The sequence below is a fragment of the Lepidochelys kempii genome, chromosome 17 (genome assembly GCF_965140265.1).
Source record: "Lepidochelys kempii isolate rLepKem1 chromosome 17, rLepKem1.hap2, whole genome shotgun sequence".
NCBI classification, from domain to species: domain Eukaryota; kingdom Metazoa; phylum Chordata; order Testudines; family Cheloniidae; genus Lepidochelys; species Lepidochelys kempii.
The window spans coordinates 20251538-20272279 of record NC_133272.1 but is presented as its reverse complement, the minus strand read 5'-3'; the positions used below and the strand labels follow the sequence as shown (position 1 = coordinate 20272279).

General features: G+C 48.1%; 1 protein-coding gene across 8 annotated transcripts in view; it reads left to right on the top strand.

The window, feature by feature from the left end:
- The window catches only part of AP2B1 (adaptor related protein complex 2 subunit beta 1), a 98891-nt gene that overhangs the window by 63153 nt on the left and 14996 nt on the right, over positions 1-20742 (top strand). For 7 of the 8 annotated variants that reach the window (XM_073315532.1, XM_073315538.1, XM_073315537.1 and 4 more), the window contains 4 exons: positions 846-991; positions 5095-5224; positions 18526-18610; positions 19400-19486. In XM_073315532.1, the coding sequence (XP_073171633.1) occupies positions 846-991; positions 5095-5224; positions 18526-18610; positions 19400-19486 (448 nt within the window). Of the gene's footprint in view, positions 1-845; positions 992-5094; positions 5225-5763; positions 18179-18525; positions 18611-19399; positions 19487-20742 lie in introns of those variants that run through there. The other variant, XM_073315541.1, reaches the window with a different exon arrangement.

The following is a 20742-nucleotide window of genomic DNA, read 5'->3' as shown; positions in this document are numbered from 1 at the left end:
TGGTTCTGCTGTGTGGTGTGTGGTTGCTGGTGAGTATTTGCTTCAGGTTGGGGGGCTGTCTGTAAGCGAGGACTGGCCAGTCTCCCAAGATCTGTTTAGCCCCCAACTAAAACCTCTCCAACGCATCATCAAGGATCTACAACCTATCCTGAAGGATGACCCATCACTCTCACTCTCTGCTGGTAATAGCTCACCTTAAGTGATCACTCTCATTACAGTGTGTATGGTAACACCCATTGTTTCATGTTCTCTATGTATATAAATCTCCCCACTGTATTTTCCACTAAATGCATCCGATGAAGTGAGCTGTAGCTCACGAAAGCTTATGCTCAAATAAATTGGTTAGTCTCTAAGGTGCCACAAGTCCTCCTTTTCTTTTTGCGAATACAGACTAACACGGCTGCTACTCAGGAACATATTAGAGCACCAGCACCATGATTGTCCTTGGTTCAGTCTTCAGGATTATCCCAACACATGCCCTGGAGGAATCTGCCTTTTCAAGAGATGAGTTGGTCCTGGACACCAGCCCCCTTCCATTTCTGTGCAAGTTGGTGTTATCGAATGTTGCAGAGCTCCAACAGGAGCTTTGTAAATTAATAGAGTTTTATCAATGGAATAGGAGCAGCAGGTTTGGTATTGCTCATTGGCGAGCCTGATTGCTTTGCTCCACATGCAGCATACTTGGTCGGCATTTATGAGCTTGTGGACACTGTAACAGTTGCTGAATGAATGGATTGCACGACTCAGGACCTTTCTTTGAAATGTTTTAAAACTCCGTAGGGTTCACTGGGTTACTCCAAGCTGGGCTGTGCTGGTGCTGAGCAGGATTTCTTGTTGTATTTCAGGTTTGGCTGCCAGCAGTGAAGGCTAAAGGACTGGAGATCTCTGGGACATTCATTCACAGGCAGGGACACATCTACATGGAGATGAACTTCACCAACAAGGCTTTGCAGCACATGACTGACTTTGCGATTCAGTTTAATAAGAACAGGTGAGAAACCCACATGCCCTTGGTAGGAAAGTGGCAATGTTCTAGAAAGGGCACCTGGCTCAGTTTCCCAGTTCTAGACATGGGCGTGACTGACCTGGGGTTCCCAGTCTGCTGCTCATGACCCTCTAGGGCACAATTTTCATTGGTACTGTGGGATTTAAAACAAATCCAGACACTCTCAGGGGCTCTTTCATTGGCTGCATGTTGTAAGTTCCAAACCACTAAATAGGATTAAACTAGCCGCCTTGATCTATCTGGTTAGTCATCTGTGGGCTACCGTTGGCCCCTTGCTAACTAAATAATCTTCCATTTACTGGCTAAACAGCATGTGAAGGGTTAGAAGATAAAGAGGGGCAAACAACTGTTCTAAAACTTCCACAGAAAACATTCCTAGATCAACACTAATACAATGAAAAAATTAATGGTAATGATTTGTCATTAAAACCTCTTCAGTTTGTGGTATCGTTAGTTACCTGTACTTATTACCCATGGGTGCAGGTCACCAGCACAGTGAGAGTCAAAGCATAGCCCACATCTTGGTGAAATTTCTCTTCTTCACCTCGTCTGCATGCAGTCAGGACAAGACCTGTGCATATGTTCTACCTAGAGTCCTAGATTACTTCGTTAGGTTAAATGCTGGAGGTGGTGAACTTTTTTGAGAAGGCTCATAGCTGATGTGTGTGGGACTTTCAAGAGTGCTCTGTGTTGGCCCAGCAGTTCTCCCCATGAAGTCAATAGTAAAACCTCCATTGGTTTCAGAAGAAGCAGAGTTAGGCCAGCACTGGGTGGCTCTGAAAACTGCACCCTGTATGTCTAGTAACTGTAACATGCGCATCTGACACATTCATCCACCCGAAAATGAGTTCATCTCAGGGCAAAGCCACAGTACAGCCCGTAATAACCCAACTGAGAATCTAACTGGCTTAGGTGAGTGTATAGAGTGGGGAAAATGCTACCCCTTAGTTAGTAGAATGCAGTTTGACTGTGGCCACCTGAAGTCATTTATGCTGCTGGCACCTGCTCAGGGGTAGATCTGTAAGGAACAATTTTAAAGACCCAAACAGGCCTCGATGTACATGTATATTTCAGTCCTGAGAGCGAATGTTTAATATGATGTGCTGACGAGTTCTGGCTATGGGTTGTATGAAATACAACTGAAAATATCATAGATTGATGCATCTGTGTTGTTTTTAATACAATCTGCTCTCTACAGGCTGCCCTGCCCTGGTGAGCAAGCGAGCATATGGTCCCCTCTTTCTTCTAGCTCTGAAGCTGCAGCTGCCCCTTTTTACATGTCAGTGATGTTTTGAAACAGCCCCTGGATCTGTAAAGCTAAAGTGTCTTTTTATAGCTGGTAAAGCCTTAGTCAAGTACACCTAAGCTGACAGGCTGCCGAGTCAGCAGATGTAACCGTCCCCAGCGAGTCGACGAATGACTGCATTTCCAAATTGAGTTGGGAGGGAGCGCAGCATCCACACAAGACTTAAACTGTCTGGAAACTCAGGTCTTTTAAAATAGTTATTTAAGTGAACAAATATTGTCAGTGAACAAATCACCAGGTGAAATAGCTTATGGTAAGCACAGTGGGTAGCGAAATCACTTTGCTGGAAGGAGCTGCCACTTGCCGTGTAGTAGAATGTCTAGAGCGTACAGATCGCTATTCACAAACCTGCCCTCACAAAGAGAAGTGCCCTGTTAGTGGAGTCCCCGCTCTCGTCTCTTTCACATTTGTACCTGCCTTAGTCCGAGAGAGGGTACGTGGAGTGGTCTGCCATCGCTTACGCTGAGCGGTGTGTCATGGGAACGCTGAGTCACTGTCAAGATTGTAAAGGCCCATTCTGATTAAAGTGCTCTCATTCTAGCATGCAGATTCCTCATTTCTTAAGAGCGGCCTTCTAGAGGAAGGGAAAAATCGCTTCCAAAATGCACTGGAATCCTCTCTCCCTTTCGGCAGTCATGGCCTTGTCTACGCTGGTGGTGGCATGTAGGGTACACGTAGCTACACACTGCAATGAAAAGCAGGCTGCATCCCCACTGCGATGTGTAACTACCTTTCAGGCTCCGGCTGTGGGGAGCTGCCAGAGCCATTCCCTCCTGACGGAGATATTCCGCCAGAGACTTTACCTGCTGCCTGGGCCTCCCACTGTATAAAGCCCTGTTTAAACGCACTTTGGTATTACACTCCCCTGGAAGATGTTCAGACATAGGTAGTGTGTACTTCGTGAGGCACAGTGGACCAGCATGTACTGCTTTTGCAGCAGATCGACTTGTATTCCTTAAATTAGATGTGGATTCTCTGGCCAGTCCAAACAATTCCGCTTCCTTATTGGTCCAGTGCAGCTGGAAATTGGTTTTGGCGGTCTCCCCTCCTATCTCAGCTGACTCCCTGTGCCTTTGGAAATGCCACACTCAGCCCTGCCCAGCCCCGGCCTCCTAAAGTTCCCCTCCTCCCCCAGTCACTGACCTTCAGATTTTGGGTGATGCGGATATGTCTGTCTGGACTCTGGAACACTATGTAATCTGAAGCTTGGGACGAAGATGGTCAGCAGAGAGGCAGCCAGACTAGTAGGATCGACTGTATGGGCAGAGATTCAAGAACAGTTCTACAGGACAGCATGGCCACAGAGGGGGCAGCCAGGTTAATAGGTTCCATGCAAGAAGCGTCTGGTCAGGAAGACTGTGGTGGGTGCCAGTGAGGGGAATGAGCTTTCTCCCCTGCCTGCTCTTGCTGCTGTTTTTTCTTCCCGTTTCCTCCTTGTTCCCAGCTATCTCAATGGCCCTTTCCGTGTCAGTATACATCGTGTGGCCTGTTCCCCTGCCGTTGAGCCATAGCAGTGATACAAGGCCTGTGAGCAGGAAGATTCCCTTTCCGCACACACAGTACCACAGCATTTATTGGGTGCTTGTCATCCCTTCAACAAGCATGTGTCAGCCAATGTAAAGAGAACACCGAGCATTTCTAGTGCACCCATCACCATGGTCTCTTCCCCACCTGGCCGGGAAATGCAGCCCACCTTCCGCTCAAAGGAAGGCCCAAGAGAAGATCACCAAGGCTTGTTACATACTCTGAAGGTCAGATAGACGGGGAAAGCAAAGTTAGGATAGAAGGTCCCTTACTGAGAATATCCTGCCTCCAGCTCCCTGGAGTTCAAATTCAAGGAGCATTTGCCTCGATGCCCCAGCTGATCTGAGCTGCTGAGACGAGTACATAAGGAGAGACATGGTCACTAATATAACCAGTCTCAATCCAAGCTAACATCTTGAATTGCACTTGCAAACAAGCCATTGCAGAGTATGGAGGTGAAACGTGTACCTTATAAACCCTGACACTAAGTAGGACACGCGGGGTTAAAATGTGTCTGAGCCGGAGTGGGATGAGTGAGTGTAAATCCCATCTGCTTTGGCCGGGTGCTTCCCCAGTTAGAGTATAAAGTAAAGCAGAGAACCAGCACCCATCCAAAACCAGCCGTCTGGCAGTGCTGAGAACTGCCTCGCTTTATAGCGGTCCTGGTTCAAACTGCTGATTCCTCTTTGGTTAGATGTTTCATGGATGTTCTCTGCCTGCCCTGTACTAGTTCTTGCATCTCTGACCTTTGCTCCTAGCTTTGACACAGGGTCCACAGCTGCCTGTCTGCCTACATCTCTGGTGAAAGTGAAGTGTGTTTGTCCCAGGGCGTGAACCTTCCTTCCAGTCCTTCTGAATTCATGTCCTAGTGAGCTGCTCCTTGCAGGGCAGGCTGCTGCTCAGCAATTAGACTGGCCCCATGGGAGAGAGAATGGAAATGTCGCCAGAAGATAATCTCTTGGCTAGGGTGGGCCCATTTTCAGGGAGACCAACGAGATTCAAGTCCATGTGCATTGTCCTATTTCAAGCAACCACCTTGATGCCAATTGTCACCTATTTCCCTCTCCCCTAAATCACAGTGGGGCACATCTCAGGAAAGGCAGTAAGCTAAGCCAGCCCACGCTAAAATGGAGAGCGGAGAGAACCTTTGGGACATCAGTCCCTGACCCCCTTCCCTTTAAAATAAGTGACTACGTCGCATATAGGGCTTTCGGAAATACAGCGCTGTGTGAACACCCTCTGGCTTTCTCTCGCCCAGCTTTGGAGTCATCCCCAGCACTCCTCTGGCCATTCATACTCCGCTGATGCCAAACCAAAGCATTGATGTCTCCCTTCCCCTCAACACCTTGGGACCTGTCATGAAAATGGAGCCTCTCAACAACCTCCAGGTAAGGAGCGTCTGATGTTACATTGGGGGCTCACAGCTCAGTTGTCTTCCTCCTGCTTCTATTGGAGGTCACCTCTGTTTGGGGGCTCCTCCACCTAGGAATCCGGAAGTTCACTGAAATGCTGAGCAATGGCTTCTCAGGGGCGGGCAGTGTGGCCTTCTGGCCAGCAATCTGTTGGAAATGGTGGGGAGGGGGGTTTGTAGCACTTAGGGGTGATCTAGGTCCCCTCTCATCCTGAAAGATCCTGAAGTACTTTGCAAACCTCAACTGACACGCAGTGCAGCCACCTCTTGGGTGGAACATGGCCAAGAGCGTACAGCAAGGCTGCATGGTGTAGGACAGGAGGCGAAGATGATTTCCTTGGTTAAACTGTACGGAGGAGGCAGAATGTAGTTACCAGAGCCGGGCTTTGCCCTGGGAACTGGGCTAGTCACTTTCAAGGCTTGTATTTAACACCTTCTCCAAAGGCTGTGTGCTCTTCTGATTATATGGAGTTAAAACGTGCTCCTCTTTGATATTTTAATACCCCTCCCTCCCAGCACCTTTACGGCAGGAAAACATAACCCTTTTAACCTCAGATCCAAGGCACACTGCTTCAGAACATCTGCCCTCTGTCACGTCTGGTGTGGCCTCTGCAAAGTGGCGGCTTGTGGCGGATGATGTACACGGGAGCTCCTGAACAAAACTGGGGAAGTCGGCCAGTGAAGCAAGGAAGTTCTGCAGAGCCCAGATGCCACGCGGTGTTACTGTACAGTACTGAAAAGCCATGTGCACTAGGCAGTCGTGCAAGGCTATGCAGATTATCCGATGAATGAGGGAGGCTGGGTTTGCTATCTTTCCCCCTCCGAAAGGGGGATACCCATCTTGTTTAATCTCCCCCAAGGAGTGACTCCCTTGTGTTGTATCTGTTCGTATTGGCAGTAAATAAGCTAGCTCTCTTGGAGCTGCGTGAATAGAGCAGATTCAGATGTGCTCCAGACATCGTGCATATGGAGCTAGTTGAGAGGGTAGGGTGGGGATTTGCCAAGAGCCAGGCTCTAAAGGAGAGGCAGAGCCACGAACATCTGGAGATGATGGCTTAACATGAAAGAATAAAGGAACCCGCAGGAAAGATGGCTGCTGCTGAAGTGATGAAATATTTATCTCGCACTGCTAGTTTTTAAGTGGTGCTTCCTCATTGGTACTTTCTCTGCCCCGAAGAGCTACGGTCCAGGAAACAGAGGGTATGGGGTTGTTAATGTTAAATTAATGAAGCTGTTTTGTATAGTTTCTTTCTCAGGCCCTTACTTCTCAGTGTAATACAGGGGTTGGTAAAGCAATTCTCCCTCCAGGGGGCCTCACAGCGTCCCTTAGTGCAGCTTGGGGTCAGATATTTCAGTGGAGATTCTGGGGTCTTGGCACTGCTAGGTTTATCTATGTTGCATTCATGTCACCTGTCAGGCAGATGCAGCTGTCAAACAGAATGGAGTTTTGCCCCGTTGCCAGAGTCTGCAGTAGCTCCATGTTTCCTGGAAGCTGGCTGGTTCGTGGTTCCCCAATGCATCTCCTGGGTAGAGACTTCTCGTATCCAGTAGATGCAAATAATCAGCTTCACAGCACATATATCTGTGACTTGATCTGGGGCTGGGGGAGATTGGGATGAAGTGGGTCTGAATATATGTATCCCATTGGTTTGGTCTCCATTTGCATCAGGGACCCAGACAGAGTGGAGCACTTCCCATGTAGAGAGAGTTCTTACTCCCTCCAGGGTTTAAAAAAAAATGCAATGATTAAATTGTAACTTTCATCTGCCTGAACAACAGTTTCCTTCTCTTGACTGTTCCGCTCCGTGGCTTATTAATGATTTATTAATAAGCCTTTGGGCAAACCGCAAGAAAATAGCTCCACAGCTTAGTTCCTGAGGCTCCGAATTGGCATCACATCGAGAGTGATGCAATAGTTGCTTCTGGATGAGTGGAGCAGAGATGAACAGGTCCCTTACCCCACAGCCCCTCGGCAAAGTCACAGGAGTGTCTGGATGAGCCGCACGTGATCGCTCCCATGCGGGGGCCTTTTCTGCTTAGAGAGAAGGAGGCGGGGCAGGGGGGTTACTAATGCCCTTGGAATCCATTCCACAGAGGGAGTAGTGCAGCATTTTGCACCCTGGTGTCGGAGACCCATACACAGATTCCCCAGGGCCAGGAATAGCTAGGCATGTCAAGGTGGTGATTACATCCGTTTGGTTCAGCTGTTATAAACACTAACTCATGGGGACAGAATGAGCGAGTCCTAGACCTTCCAGATATGGCTGTGGACATGAAGGGGTGTCCCATAAACCACAAACATACATGGAAGCCACTGCTTCCATTGATCAGAAAGGAGATGAAATAGTTGGGTTACCATGAAACCTCCAAAGACATCAGAATGCAGTTTGTTTCTAGCAGAAAATGCTACAGGAATAAAGCAGAGAGGAAACATATGTGGAAACCTCCATCTGCCTTATTTGGAAATAAGCAGAGCATTCATTAGTGCCAGATCTGCTTGCTCGTTGACTAGCTACCTCATTGCCACACAAGTTGGCTGCCCTTTTACAATCAGGGAAGCTGCCATATGGAGTAATAGTATCTCTCTCAGCTGAGAGTTGACTCACGCTGGTAACAGAAGCCAAGTTAAAAAGTACTGTTGTTACTCTCCAGACGGCAGTGGATTTGATGGAGATCTGTCATTGTGCTGACAGCACCCAGCTCTGGAATGGCATTCTTTGTGTTTTCCCCCAGAAACAGTGACTTTTAAAACATCCTACAGAAATCACTTGGATGGTTGCCTTACTGAGAGAGCAATTTATAGCAAAATATAGACACGTTTGTATTTCTCTACACCTGTTTTCATTGAAGAAAGAAAACTCTCAGTAAGTTGAGTGCGACATTGCATGTGATTTTCTGTGCATGGAAGTGTTAGGAGCCCCGTGTACAGGATTTGTTTGAACTTTAAGGCCCTTAATTTCATTTTTTTATTCTCCGTTTTTGTTGCAGTAACAGAAAAATAAGTCCTCAGGCAACCAAACTCATCTCTAAATTTCCATGGCATGTGAACTAAAAACTTCAAACGCTAGTGGTTCATTCTGCAGGCAACAATTTCAGAAGTAATGAGTTTGTCCTGTTCATATTGTAATTTTATTAGAATGTCGTCTTTGCTATGTGCAGTTTAATTTTTACCTCTTTCCTAATCAGCAAAAGTGATCAAAACACTTAACACATTATCAAAAAGCAACACATTAGAGAAGGGAGAACTAAATGTTAAGAGATCTAGTTACGCAAGATGCAGTCAGGGTCCACACATGGCATTAACAGCCTTCCAGACTGTGTTTACCAGTAGTCCTGCCGTGTATGAAAAAGGATAGCACCTTCCTTCCCACCTCACCTCCAACCTAATATTGAAAATGGTTGTATTCTGCTGATGGGAACAGGCAGCCAAGTTCATCAGCCATTGTGGCAAAGTTTGATTGACCCTTAAAGGATGAAGCCAGATGTAAATGCAGAAGCATCTTGGCCCTGTAGACTTAAACAGACTCCAAACCCCACTGTGGTACATTGTATTTATATCCCTGTTACATTCCCCCAAAAGAGAGCTGCTATTGAAATGAGCCTGTTAAAGAGTATCTGTTGCTAAATGAGATCTTCATGACTTAGTTCTCGTTTTGTTAATTTCCATCCGTGCTGGTTGCTTAGGAACATTTTCAAATTACTTGGCCTTTCATAGGCCACCTGGCATTTGGCTTGGTCTCACCACCACACAGCGCTGGCTAAATCCAGTGCTATTTGCTAGGCTCTTCTAACAGTGCCCAAAGGTGCCAGGGCTGAGCTGGCCTTCAGAGGCACTGGGTTGACAGCAGTCCAATGATATGCAGACTTGTCGGCTTCTATTTTTCTTTCCCCACCTTGGAGCAAGGTGTTCTGTAGTGGTTCTGCAGTGAGAGCCTGCGGTGGTTAAAAAAAGTAAATCCATTAATCCTCTCCAGACCAGAGCCAGATTTGGAACAAAAAAAGCCATGCTGGAATACCTTGCCGGGAACTGTCCTGTACCAAAGCGAAGGCCCAGTCCTAATACACCCCCCTTAGAGGGTAGTTCAGAAATCCCCTCGATGTTGTAACTTCTGCATTATGCTGAGCAGCTGTGGGAGGAATTGCAAGTGTTGCAGTATCCTGCCCCGATATACGGGATACTTTGTGAGGGTTTTTTTATGTTCAAGACAACTGCAGCTGCTGAACCATGAAATGAGTAAACACTTCTAAAATTCAGTGCCTTCTGTCACTTGAAAATGATGAGCTGTGTGTGGGCTGTGCTCACTTACCATCTGACCCAGAATTCTGGGCCAGCTAAAACCACGTATAGTCCAGAGCCTAGCTGCACTACAAAATCCACCATCTTGTGGCCCCGCTGTGTTAAATCCTGGGTTGTCTTTTTACTCGTGTGGACAGAATAAAACGTTCTAACCATGTTGGGGAGCCAAGTCTTAACTCTGGTCGAAATCTAGACTGAGCGTTTCTGTCCACATGGGCAAGAATAAGCTATGTTATAACGCTGTTTAGTCCACTGAGGGTGTTTAACAGCGAAGAACCTATTTACCATTGGCTGCATAGTAGTGCTTGGGAATGTTTAAACTAGTTTCCCATCAGAGTTGCACCCAAATCTCATTTTACTGAGCTTTGCATCCATGTTTGGCCTGGATTTATTGTTCCAAAGGAGCACTTAATCTCTGCTGGAGGGGTAACCTGAAGTAGAGCTTTAGCTCATACATTGCTGTCCATTCTGGATTTCCACGCTGAATACAACCACGTTTGCCGGTTGTTCTACATAGTTCTGCCCAGCACTGTAAAACTTGCTTCCTTTTAAAACTTGCAATCCTGGTTGTGGCTGGCAAAATTGGCTCCAATATAGACAGGGCTTTAAGGCTGCGTCTGTACTAGTAATTTCCCCAACATTTTCCTTCTCAACCCGCAGCCTGCTCAGCTGTGTGCTAAAGGCTACAGGCTCCCAGCTACCGCCCAGCCCCATGTGGCAGGGCTCGGGGTCTGGGTCCTGGCTCCCCCCTGTGGCGGGGCTCAGGGTCTGGGCAGGGTCTGGGCAGCAGGACGGCAAGGTCCTGGCAGGGTCTGGGGGTAGGGTCCTGGCTGCTCCCCACGCCCCGCGGGATCCAGGCAGCCAGCTGCTGCCTGGCCCCCCACAGCAGGGTCTGGGGTCAGGGTCACTGCCCCACGCCCAGTTGTCCACTCCTGGCCTCACTCTGTGGAGGGGTCTCTGGGCGGAGGGTGCTGAGCACAGGGGTTGGGGGGATGGACACTGTGGTTCTCAACCTGCGGCCCAGCTAGCACTTTGGGAAATAGGTTTAAACCACTGGTCTAGACGATGCAGAGGTAGTGATGATGGTGGCCAGTCTAGCCTGGCAATCCCATAATGCTGTAGTAGGGGAGAGTTTCAGAAAACTGACTTGCTACTACACAGACCTAGAATCATAGAAGGTTAGAGTTGGAAGAAACCTCAGGAGGTCATCTAGTCCACCCCAGCTCAGCTGTGTGCTAAAGGCTACGGGCTCCCAGCTGCCCTGCCGCATGGCAGGCTCCTGGCTGCCACCCTGGAGATTTGCAGCTCTCTATCCCAACAGTAACTGCCTGCACTGGATGATTTAATAAGAAACAAGCTAGAATGAATCACAAAGAGCCTTAATGTACCTACTTGTGCCTGGAGCATTGGGGTTCTCTTGGGATTTTAACGTTCTACATCAACCATGGATGTGTTCCATTCCTTGGCGTTACCTTCTATCAATCACCAGGGCTTGTTCAGCGCAGCTGGTGAACTAGCAGCCGAGCGCACGACTTCAATATTTCAAAATGCCCTTAAAATTCTTCTGACTTGGCTGGCTCACATTTGTAGCGATTGTGTTTGCCAATTGCTGCATTTCTTCATGGATAGTGATACTGCAAAGCACTGTGAAATCTAGAACAACTTCCAGTTGTTTCCTCCAAACTGCGTTTGAAGAGTGTAGTGAAACCTCCTGTTCAAGGGTCAAGAGAACGTGCAGTTCTCTTCTTGGAAGAAGGCTAACCTTCTCGGTAAGCCACTGGAGATCAGGAGACCTGGGTTTAGTTCCCAGCACTCCCTGAACAACTATGGGCTAATCACTTTGGGGATACTTTCCTGCCTCATGGGGATGTTGAAGATAATTTCATTAACGTGTGAGGGGATCCGGTGCTGTGATGAAGGGGACCATACAAGTACATGAAGAGAGGAGGTGACGTGGGAAGGCACTGCGTGCTTTCATAAGCAAGGAAACCGTTTTAGCCTCAGCAAACCGATTCAGTTCTGGGAGGAGAGACGGAAAAAACAAATCTCTCTTCTAAGTGACGAATTGACCGAGTGTTGAGCATGTGTTAGGTTAGTTCCATGGTGCCGGGGGGGCAGGTTTGGGGAGTCGTTAACCCTTCTCAGAGGGTTGGAGGAGACATTAAGACTCCCTCCTGAAAAGACATACATGAAGGTAGAGGTCCTGACAAGCACATGGTGGAGGTTCCAGGCAGGGCTCTGTGATCTTGTCACGTCTCACAAGCCAAGCAGGGCTGGACCTGGTTGGAGCTTGGCAGAAAAATCTAGGGAAACCCAGACACTACAGAAAGGGGTGATGACGATCCCCTAGGGGCTGACCCAGTTCCTCAGTACGTTAGGAGGCATTGTGCTGCTGGAGGGGAGTGTTCTCTGGATCAGCCTTAGTCTTGTATCAAAAATATTGACTGCTTGTGGCACTTTTTGCAAGAGTTGTGTTAGCTCCTCTTTTGGTCAAACTGCAGTTGACCCCAGTGGTTTCATCTGGGTACTGTATTGTGCTCTTCCTGCCCTAAACCGTTGTCTGATGCTGTGTGCTGTTAAACAGCTGTCATGTTCCACCCCAGAGCTGGCTGTATTTTGGTGGCAGGTTAAACTGTCTATGTATCTGAAAAGGAAGGATCTTCGTGGGAGAAAACTGGCAGGGCCCGTCAGTAAAGATGTGCTGCTAATGCTACTTAGCTGGATCCTTTTTTGAAGCCCTTTGTTTAGGTGGGTACCGTTCCCCACTGTTTGATAGAAGGGAAACTGAGGCACAGAGGTGGGGATTTGCTCATGGTCACAGTGGGGAGCCAGTGGTAGTTGGGAATAGAACTCAAATTCTCCCAATACCTCCCACAGATCCATGTATCATTTTAACCACAATCCGGTATAATCTCCAGCACTGGTGAGTCAAGCAAGTAAACAGTGCTCCCTCTTGCACTTCATTACCCTTTTTTACCTTCAGACCCAGGTCAAAACCAGACCCTGCTGCTGAGCATCGGCTTTATTTCATGCCTTGAAGAGAGAGGTGCTTAATCCAGTTTTGTTGCCTGGGCCTTTCTAGCTCGCTAAGGCGAGAGCCATATCCCAGTGAGGTGGGGAAGAAATCACCCCTGAAAGCATCTGTTCTGGGTAGTTAACACCCAGAGCACAGACTGGAGTCTGCAGCAGGTTCCCTCAGTTTGCCAGACCTGTCCTCACTGGCATGAGATGCAGCACATTTGATACAATAAAATGTGCTTGGAAGTTACCATCGAGCCAGACGCACATGAGAGCCTCTCCTTCCTTCCACGGATTTACTGTTCCCTGACCATTGACGCAAACAGCATTTCAGGACATGACAGCTGCAGCCAAGGGCATGGCATCCAGCCTGGATGCTCCAGGCACTCCAGTCTGCTGTCTGAGCTCAGGATTTGTGCTTCTAGGTAGAGCACGCAGCGATCAGCGGCTGTCAAATGCTGTAGGATCCTGTGAACCAAACCCATCAAATAACACGAGGGGAAGTAGAGAGCATTCATGTGAGGTTTCTGGCTGCAGACATGGTCATGGAAATAAACCGTGGCCTTGTGCTGGCAGAGGTGATGTAAAAGAGAGTCCTCGCCTTGATAACACCATGGCTGTAAGGTGCTCTGATGCAACCTCTGGGTATATCTACGCTGCAAGGGGGAGCGTGCTTTCCAGCATGGGTAGACAGACCCATGCGACCACGTATCTATCTGCTTAGGCTGGGAAGCACAGTCCCAGCTGCAGGGAAGATGTATCCTACAACGTAGGTGCACAGTCCTTAATTCAGCCTTGGTACTCCCAGGGTGTGTGCTTTACTGAGTACACAGCATTACAGGGCATGGCGAGTGCTTCCACTCCCATCTTTAGAGCTTCGTTTTAGTCCTAATATAGTTTGGGTTTGATTTTGTTTTTTAAGCATTGCACACCCACGATGTCTAAGAAATTAGCGTTACACACCCTAGAACAGCAGCTGCCAGCCGTCAGCGTTCTGATGTCCTCCTGCAGCGAAAGAGTTCAGACACAGCAAAGCAAGCGACTATGAATCCTAACAGTTTGTTTCTACAACGGATGCTCTCTCAGGCGATGGCTCGAGGCGCCAAAGGGGCGCAACTGAACAAGCTCTGAGCAGTTGGGTGCCTGGCGCAGATTTTGCCCAGGTGAGACCTTTTCAATGTTAGAGCAGCATCACAGGAAAGTCTGTCTGAACAAATGAAACCTGTCCCCTTTGTTTTTGCAAAAGACTTTGAATTCTGCCAAACAAGAGACTATAAAGAGAAAAGAGGGTGTCCCCCCCTCCCCCCCTTCAAACCAGGTTGCAAATGGAAAGCCAGCTTCAACCAGGGTGTACCAGGCAGTCTCCCTCTCAGAAGAGCTTGAGGCTGAAAGCGCTGGTACATTCTTAATTACACACTACAGGCAGGCAAACGTCTGTGAAGGGTGAGCCCTATTTGCATCCACAAGCTCCTGTGGAACGTTTGTCTGGATGAGAGGGGTTATTGAAGATGAATGGAAATTCCTTCTGAGTGTGTCAAGCAAAGTGCTGTTATACAAGGCTACAGGGAGGCAGCTGAATGGAGCAGGTTGTGAAGAATTTTTTGAGGTCGTTTGGGGAACTTCCTGTCAGCAGCGACTAGCCCACAGTCATCCTTGCTTGTAAAAGCACCATACCTGTCAGGGGAAAACTTAGATAAAAGAGGAGTTAAGAGAACCTTTCGGAACAGAAGAAAGAATTCTCCTGGCCCAGACCCAGAATAGCCTTCAAGTTTTCTTGGAAGAGCTTGTAATAGTGTGTGTGACTGTATGTATCAGAAGCTGCCCTGCTGAGCATGGACAGCAGTACGGGAGCAATGACAGGTACGTGGGCTGTGGTCTCTGGCCCGCAGAGCCTTGTTTTTAATAACCTCCCTCCTTTGTAGATAGCCCTGCTGTCTGCAGCAAGCTGTGGCTAACCCCTGTAGCTTTGCATGGTTTGCACAACAGACACAGGAGTGCATCAGATGCATCTAGAGTGGGAACCAGAGATCAGAAATCCCCAGGCACTCTTGAGACCTGCTCCCAGGCCAAAGGTTTGCAGTGTTCTTGCGGTGCACAGCTGCATGGGGAAGCTGTTCCCTTTGTGAGTAAATGTCCTACTTGAGAAAGGTGCTGGGGTAACATCTCCAGAAATGTAAAGTTCTCGCTCCATGGAATCGGTACAGCACAAACCCTTCCCCACTCCCAATGTGTTCCTCTTCTGGCTAGCCTCTCTCTCGGGGATCAGAGAGGAGAGCAATCTTTTCCTGGGCCTCCCTCTGGTTTCTGGGCTGTGGACACTTGCCCGCTAGGCACTGTACTGAGACTGTCAGCCTCCTCTCTCGCAAACTGCCATCAGAAGGCTCCAAACCAGCTGGCTGAAGCTCAGGCAAAGTGACCTAGCACTCATGAGACTCCACATCACTGCTCCAGTCTCTTGAGCCACCCATAGCCTCAGCGAGGGAAAAGGGGGTGGGAGGGTGAGAGAGAGAGAGAGATTTTTATTGGCTTTCATGGGTCCAGGCTCTAACAGATGTTCTCTTGAAGCCCTGCCGTACAGAAAGAAGTGCCTGGTGATATGTAAAATAAACCTTGTAAAATAAACCAGGACTTATCGTGTCACAACTGGGAGCTTGAGCACTAGCAGGATTACCCCCTCTCTCACGTCAGCGCTGCTCCCGGTTTGCAAAGGCTGCTTGTGAAGGCTGATTGCAGAGGTTTTCATTAGAGATGCTGAATGGTTTTGCAAGTGATGTCATCAGTGAACCCTGTGATGCAATTTGCTAGAGAGGACGCTGGGCTGCTTGCTATGTGGTGTCAGGAGGAAATGGTGCTCCAGTACCCTGTGCCAATCAGAATCGTCGGGCTCAGCAGAGTGCAGCGAGCACGGGGGGCTCAGCGTGCTTCGGCGGAGTTGAGAGGGAGGCCAACAAATACCTTTTTATAGCACTTTTGTAACTGCAGAAGCAAGATCAGTATATTAATTTGGTGTGTTCCTCTAGATCTGTGCCTGGAGGGAAAGGAAGCTCTTTCCCCGGCCCCTGTTGTAAGCTGCTGCTGTTGTATAGCAGCGACAGTTAGCTACAGAAACTAATGAACCTCTGTTGCTGTAGAATAAACACTGCCGTTATTCATAGAAATCAGAGCTAGGAGAGAGAGAGTCCACCTCCCTGCCATGCAGCATTGCTCACTACAGTACGTCTTACTAGTGCAGAGTCCAGACCAATTTAAAATGCCCCGAGCATTGGAGCGGCCCCATTCCTCAGGCGATTAACATGCCACTTAATAGATTTCACTGTCGTTTTCCCAGACATTTAGCCAAACTTTTTCCAGCTTCAGTTCAATCCCATTACTTCCTAGTTTATATCCAGTGTTACCCCCATCTCCCTCCTGGCTGACTACACTCTTCCTGTATTTCTAGACACCTCTCTTTCTCCCCCCACACTCACCCATCCCCCGGATCGTTTAGCCAAACCTCACACGTTTCGCTTGGATAAGTCGTTCCTTCCAGTCTCCCAGTTAGTTTGTTTAGATCTCTCTAAAGTGATGGCAAGAACTGAATATAATCTTCCATCTGCCTCTCAACCTTCAAGCCTGCCAGCATGTGATGTCAGCAATCGGTGTATGACAACAGACCATAATGTGGAGCTATTTGTATTTATTGGGCATTTACAAGGTGTAATGGTTTTAACTAAGCCCTGCTTTTAAAAGATCTTTTCTCACTGTGTGAATTAAATATACACACTTTTGCAACAACAACAACAAAAGACATGGAAAAAACAAGTTCTTTCAGATGCAAATCTCCTGCTTTTCTCTGCTTTCTGGGGACCCTCCCAAGTGCGCCAAAAGAATTTTCAGTTGTTCAGAACGCTGACCTTATTTCCTTGCATGTATTCCAAACCAGCTGATTGGTATGTTCAGATTTCCCATCACCCCCTCCTCTCCTTTATCAACAGCTATTTCTACTGGGATTAGCTTTATTTCTAAATAGGTCCTACAGACTACATGGACATTTTATTCTGCAGACAAAACATGGAGGTCTTTAATTTTGAATCTGTGGATTAATCTGGTTCACCACTGTCTATGAATCCTCTGACTGGTCACCTAACTGAAATACAAACACAGTGGGTGAACCAGATTAACCCATAGGTTAATCTGGTTTCCCCAGGATCTTCAGGGAGTGAGGTGATGAAATGAGATATAGCTCATGAAAGCTTATGCTTAATAAATTTGTTAGTCTCTAAGGTGCCACAAGTCCTCCTTTTCAATTCCTGTTGACATTCAAGGGTCTTTACATATCCCAGCCACAGCCCATAACGAGATGGTAAGCATTTTCCAGTCAATACTGTCTATCCAATGCCTGGGTTAGGATTCACATATGCCAACGAACTGCGGATATCCGCTAAACTCTGTTCCAGCGACATTGTGTGGTGTGGGCAGAGAGTGGGAGAGGGAGAAATAAAAGGCCGGAGCCACACTCATGACCTCAGTTATGACCATATGTTTTCAGGCCCTCTGGTTTGCCCTTACTATTGCCATAAGCCTCATCAAGGCGAAAACTCAAGTGAGGTCACTCTTCTGGTGAGCAAAAAGCAGTCAGTCCTATGCAGACTGGTTTCTTGGTAGTGCTAAGAGGCAATCGTGTGCCTCTCTTCAGCTGTGCGAATTTAAGGGGGTGTTATCGATTAAACTTTTCACCCATTGATTGCCCTCCCCCAGTTGCTATAAAGCAGATCCTGTTCCTTTGAGCCCAGTGCACAGCTGTTGACTCAGTCAGCTACCACCATAGTGACATTTACAGCTTTCCCCAGGGTAAAGCCACTAAACACCAAGGAATTCAGGCACTGTTGCAAAAGTGTGTTAAATGTCCCCCTTACCCTGGAGTAAACTGTACTATTGGTCTTCTCTGTGTGCGTGTGAAACACAGGAGGTGTCAAGGGTTAAAAGGAGAGGAAGTGGTAGATGGGGGTAGTGAGGTGAGAGCGGGGGATCTGGGTTGTATTCCTGTTTCCGGCACTTACGTGCTGTGTGACCTCAGGCAAGTCACTTAGCCGTTGGACTTCAGTGTCCCCATTTGAAAAATGCAGCCTTGTGAGGCACACCGAGGTAATCTGACGAGCGTGGCAATATACGTGCTAAGCAGCATTAGCGAGGTGTTGCTGAGACACGTCCAAGTGCAGTGCAAAAGGGAGCGTCCAGAGTTAGTGGCCGTCCGAGTATGAACCAGCAAATGGAGCCTGTGCCCAAACTCCACCTACATGCTGCAACAAAGAAATCACATTCAATGCAGGAGAAAGGGAGAGGGGACATAGGAGACCGGCTTCAGGCTATGGAGTATTCAGAGCGTGGCTAGACTGAGAAAAGAGAAACCAAGGAATCTGTGTGGAGGGGAGAGGAGGACAGGGAGATGGAAAGGGGAGTGTGAGCCTAGCTAGTGGGAGGCCGGCTGAGATTGTAGAACACGCAGGTTGGGTGCGGAAAGGGCTAGGTTGCAAATAGGAGGGAGGGGACATGAATAGAAGGTTAAAAAGCCCATCTGCGGACTGGGGCGTGAAATGACAGAGTGCCTGCATGCAGCCAGAATAGATTAGTGGGGGGGGGGGGGGGCAGGAGTGATGGGAAATGAGGGCGGAATAAGAAATTAGCATGAGGCCACTAGCTGTGAGCCCACAGCGGCTGGCACAGTGAAGAGCCCATGGGAGGGGAGTGAAAATTGATGAAGGAGCAGGCTGGGGGCACTCCTTGTCAGTACCTGCTGAGAGACATTCTTCCAGGCTCAGCAGCGTCCCCACATACCCCAGTGTGCACAGCTGGCCTTCACCTCCAGGCAGGGCCGTTAAAGATCACCACCCCTAGAAACGCACGAACTCCCGAGGACAATGTCCCTGTCCATCCCCAGCATGCTACAGAAAATGCCCTAATTCTCCTGTTTCGTTTCCTGCCAGGTGGCTGTGAAAAACAGCATCGACGTCTTCTACTTTAGCTGCCTTATTCCTCTCAACGTGCTTTTCGTGGAGGACGGCAAAATGGGTGAGTACTGTTTGGCCAGCGTCCCTCTGCTCTTTGGAGAGCCACGCGGGCAGGCAGAGTACAGTGTCCTGACAAAGCACAGCTTGGTGCCAGTCCATCTGTAGCAGAGACCCATCTGTACTGGGGTGCCAGGGCAGTGTAGTTAGCCAGTCCCTGCTCTCCTGCTGTTGCTATTCAAAGCAGTTGCATTTCCAGAACATCCCTCCTCTGGTCTGATTATATCTGCCAAGCATAGGTACGCTGTGCCAAATCCTGCTCTGATGGAAGTTGTTCATTGACTTCAGTGGGACCAGGGTTTAGCCCATAAATCTTACGCTGTAACCCCTTCTTCATGTTCTCTCCTGTTCAATAGTCTGCTTTTTACATCAGAGGTGGAGAAGGTGCCTGGAAAACAGAATCATAGCTGGGTTCTACGTTTGGCCCTTTTTGCTGATGGGAAAGGGGAATCCTGCATGATGTGGTTCTTGTATTCTGAGCTGTAGGCTCTTCCTAACAAACCCCACCTGCTCCTGACTCGTGAAAGTCTGCTGCAGCAAAGACATTGGGAACAGATCCAAATGGTCTTCAAGACTTTGCTGCTTTCAGTAAAACTAGGCTAGACAAATTGCTAGCCACCATGTTTTAGGGAAAACTCTTGAACAAGACCCCAAGGGATGGACTAGATGCGACCTGGCAGGCCTCTTCTATCTCTGCAGCATGTCCTTCTGCAGTGACTGTTGGGAATGGCAATGTGGGTAGTTCAGAGAACCAGGAGGGTGGGACGCTGACCTTTGTCTTTCCTGTATGTAGAACGCCAGGTCTTCCTTGCCACGTGGAAGGATATTCCAAATGAAAACGAGCTCCAGTTCCAGATTAAAGAGTGTCACCTGAATGCTGGTAAGTAACTTTGTTCTGGACCGCAGCGAGCCTTCGTGTAATGCACAGGAGTGACGATATGAGAGTCAAGTTTTTTCCGGTCATTAGCATTGTGAATTGACAACACTGACAAAGCAGGATTGCAGGTACAGGCTGAGCAGTTCCAAATTCTAGCCCCAAGGATTTGTTTAACCTAAACTTTCAGCTGAATTCCATAAAAGGAGGTTTCCCTAGTGAATGTCTCTGAAAACAGTTCCCTCCCTAGGATTTCACCTGTTCCCTTTTTCCTTCTGTTATAGTTCTTACATTATCCCTTTCCTGTTTATTTGCCTTCCTTGTCATGGTGTCTCTGAGCAGGGAGCTTTGGGCTTGATTTCAAATCCTTCCTGCTCGTTACTGTGGTTTGTACCCTAACCCACATCACAGAAATTTCATCTTGGTTCCAAGTTGTCATCTTTCATTGTCAGGCTGGGATCCCTAAGGCTAGTTAGCTGTAGGGGCAGCTGTGGTTGAGTGGCTTGAGAACAAGACTAGGAGTGAGGGAATGTGGGATGTAGATCTGCCACTAACTTGCTGTGCCACCTTGGATGAGTCACTTGTCCCTCCTGTGTCTTTCCCCATCCGCAAGTAAGTGGGTATAACCTGGCCTAGTGGTTAGAGCACTGGACTGGAGTTCTGTTCCCTGCATGACTTTGGACAGATTACTTCAGTTTCCCCATCTGCACAATGAGAATAATGATACTGAGCTCCTTTGTAAAGTGCTTTGAGCTCTCCTGATGAAAAGCCCTACAGGAGAGCTAGGAGGTGTTATCTGCGGATGAAAAGCCCGGTGTAAGGCCACAGTCATATATTGCTATTGTTTATTGTTATGTTGCTGGCTTTCAGCTGTACCCTGTCTACTTGAGCCAAGTGCTTAGTTAGCTGTTTGCCTCTACTAGACAATGAACATCTCACGAGTATAGAAGACCATTTTGCCACTGAAGGATGAGGGAGTACGTGGCCAGTAGAGCTGCACTGTTTGTGTTTGAGAGGCCTGGATGGGATCCAAGTGCTTGTAACTAAAGCTAGTATGTTTTACAGAGAGGTGTGTCCCTCTTGATCACAAACCCATGGTTCTTTCTCTCCTGCCTGCCATCACGCAGGGAGAACGCTCCTCTCACTTCAGTCACAGGCAGAAACAACCCCCTGCCTTTGTAGCCATGACTTTTTTTCCATTTTGGACCACAAACGATGTGATGCAAATAGCAGCTGTTGGATCTTATGACTTGATTCTGTTC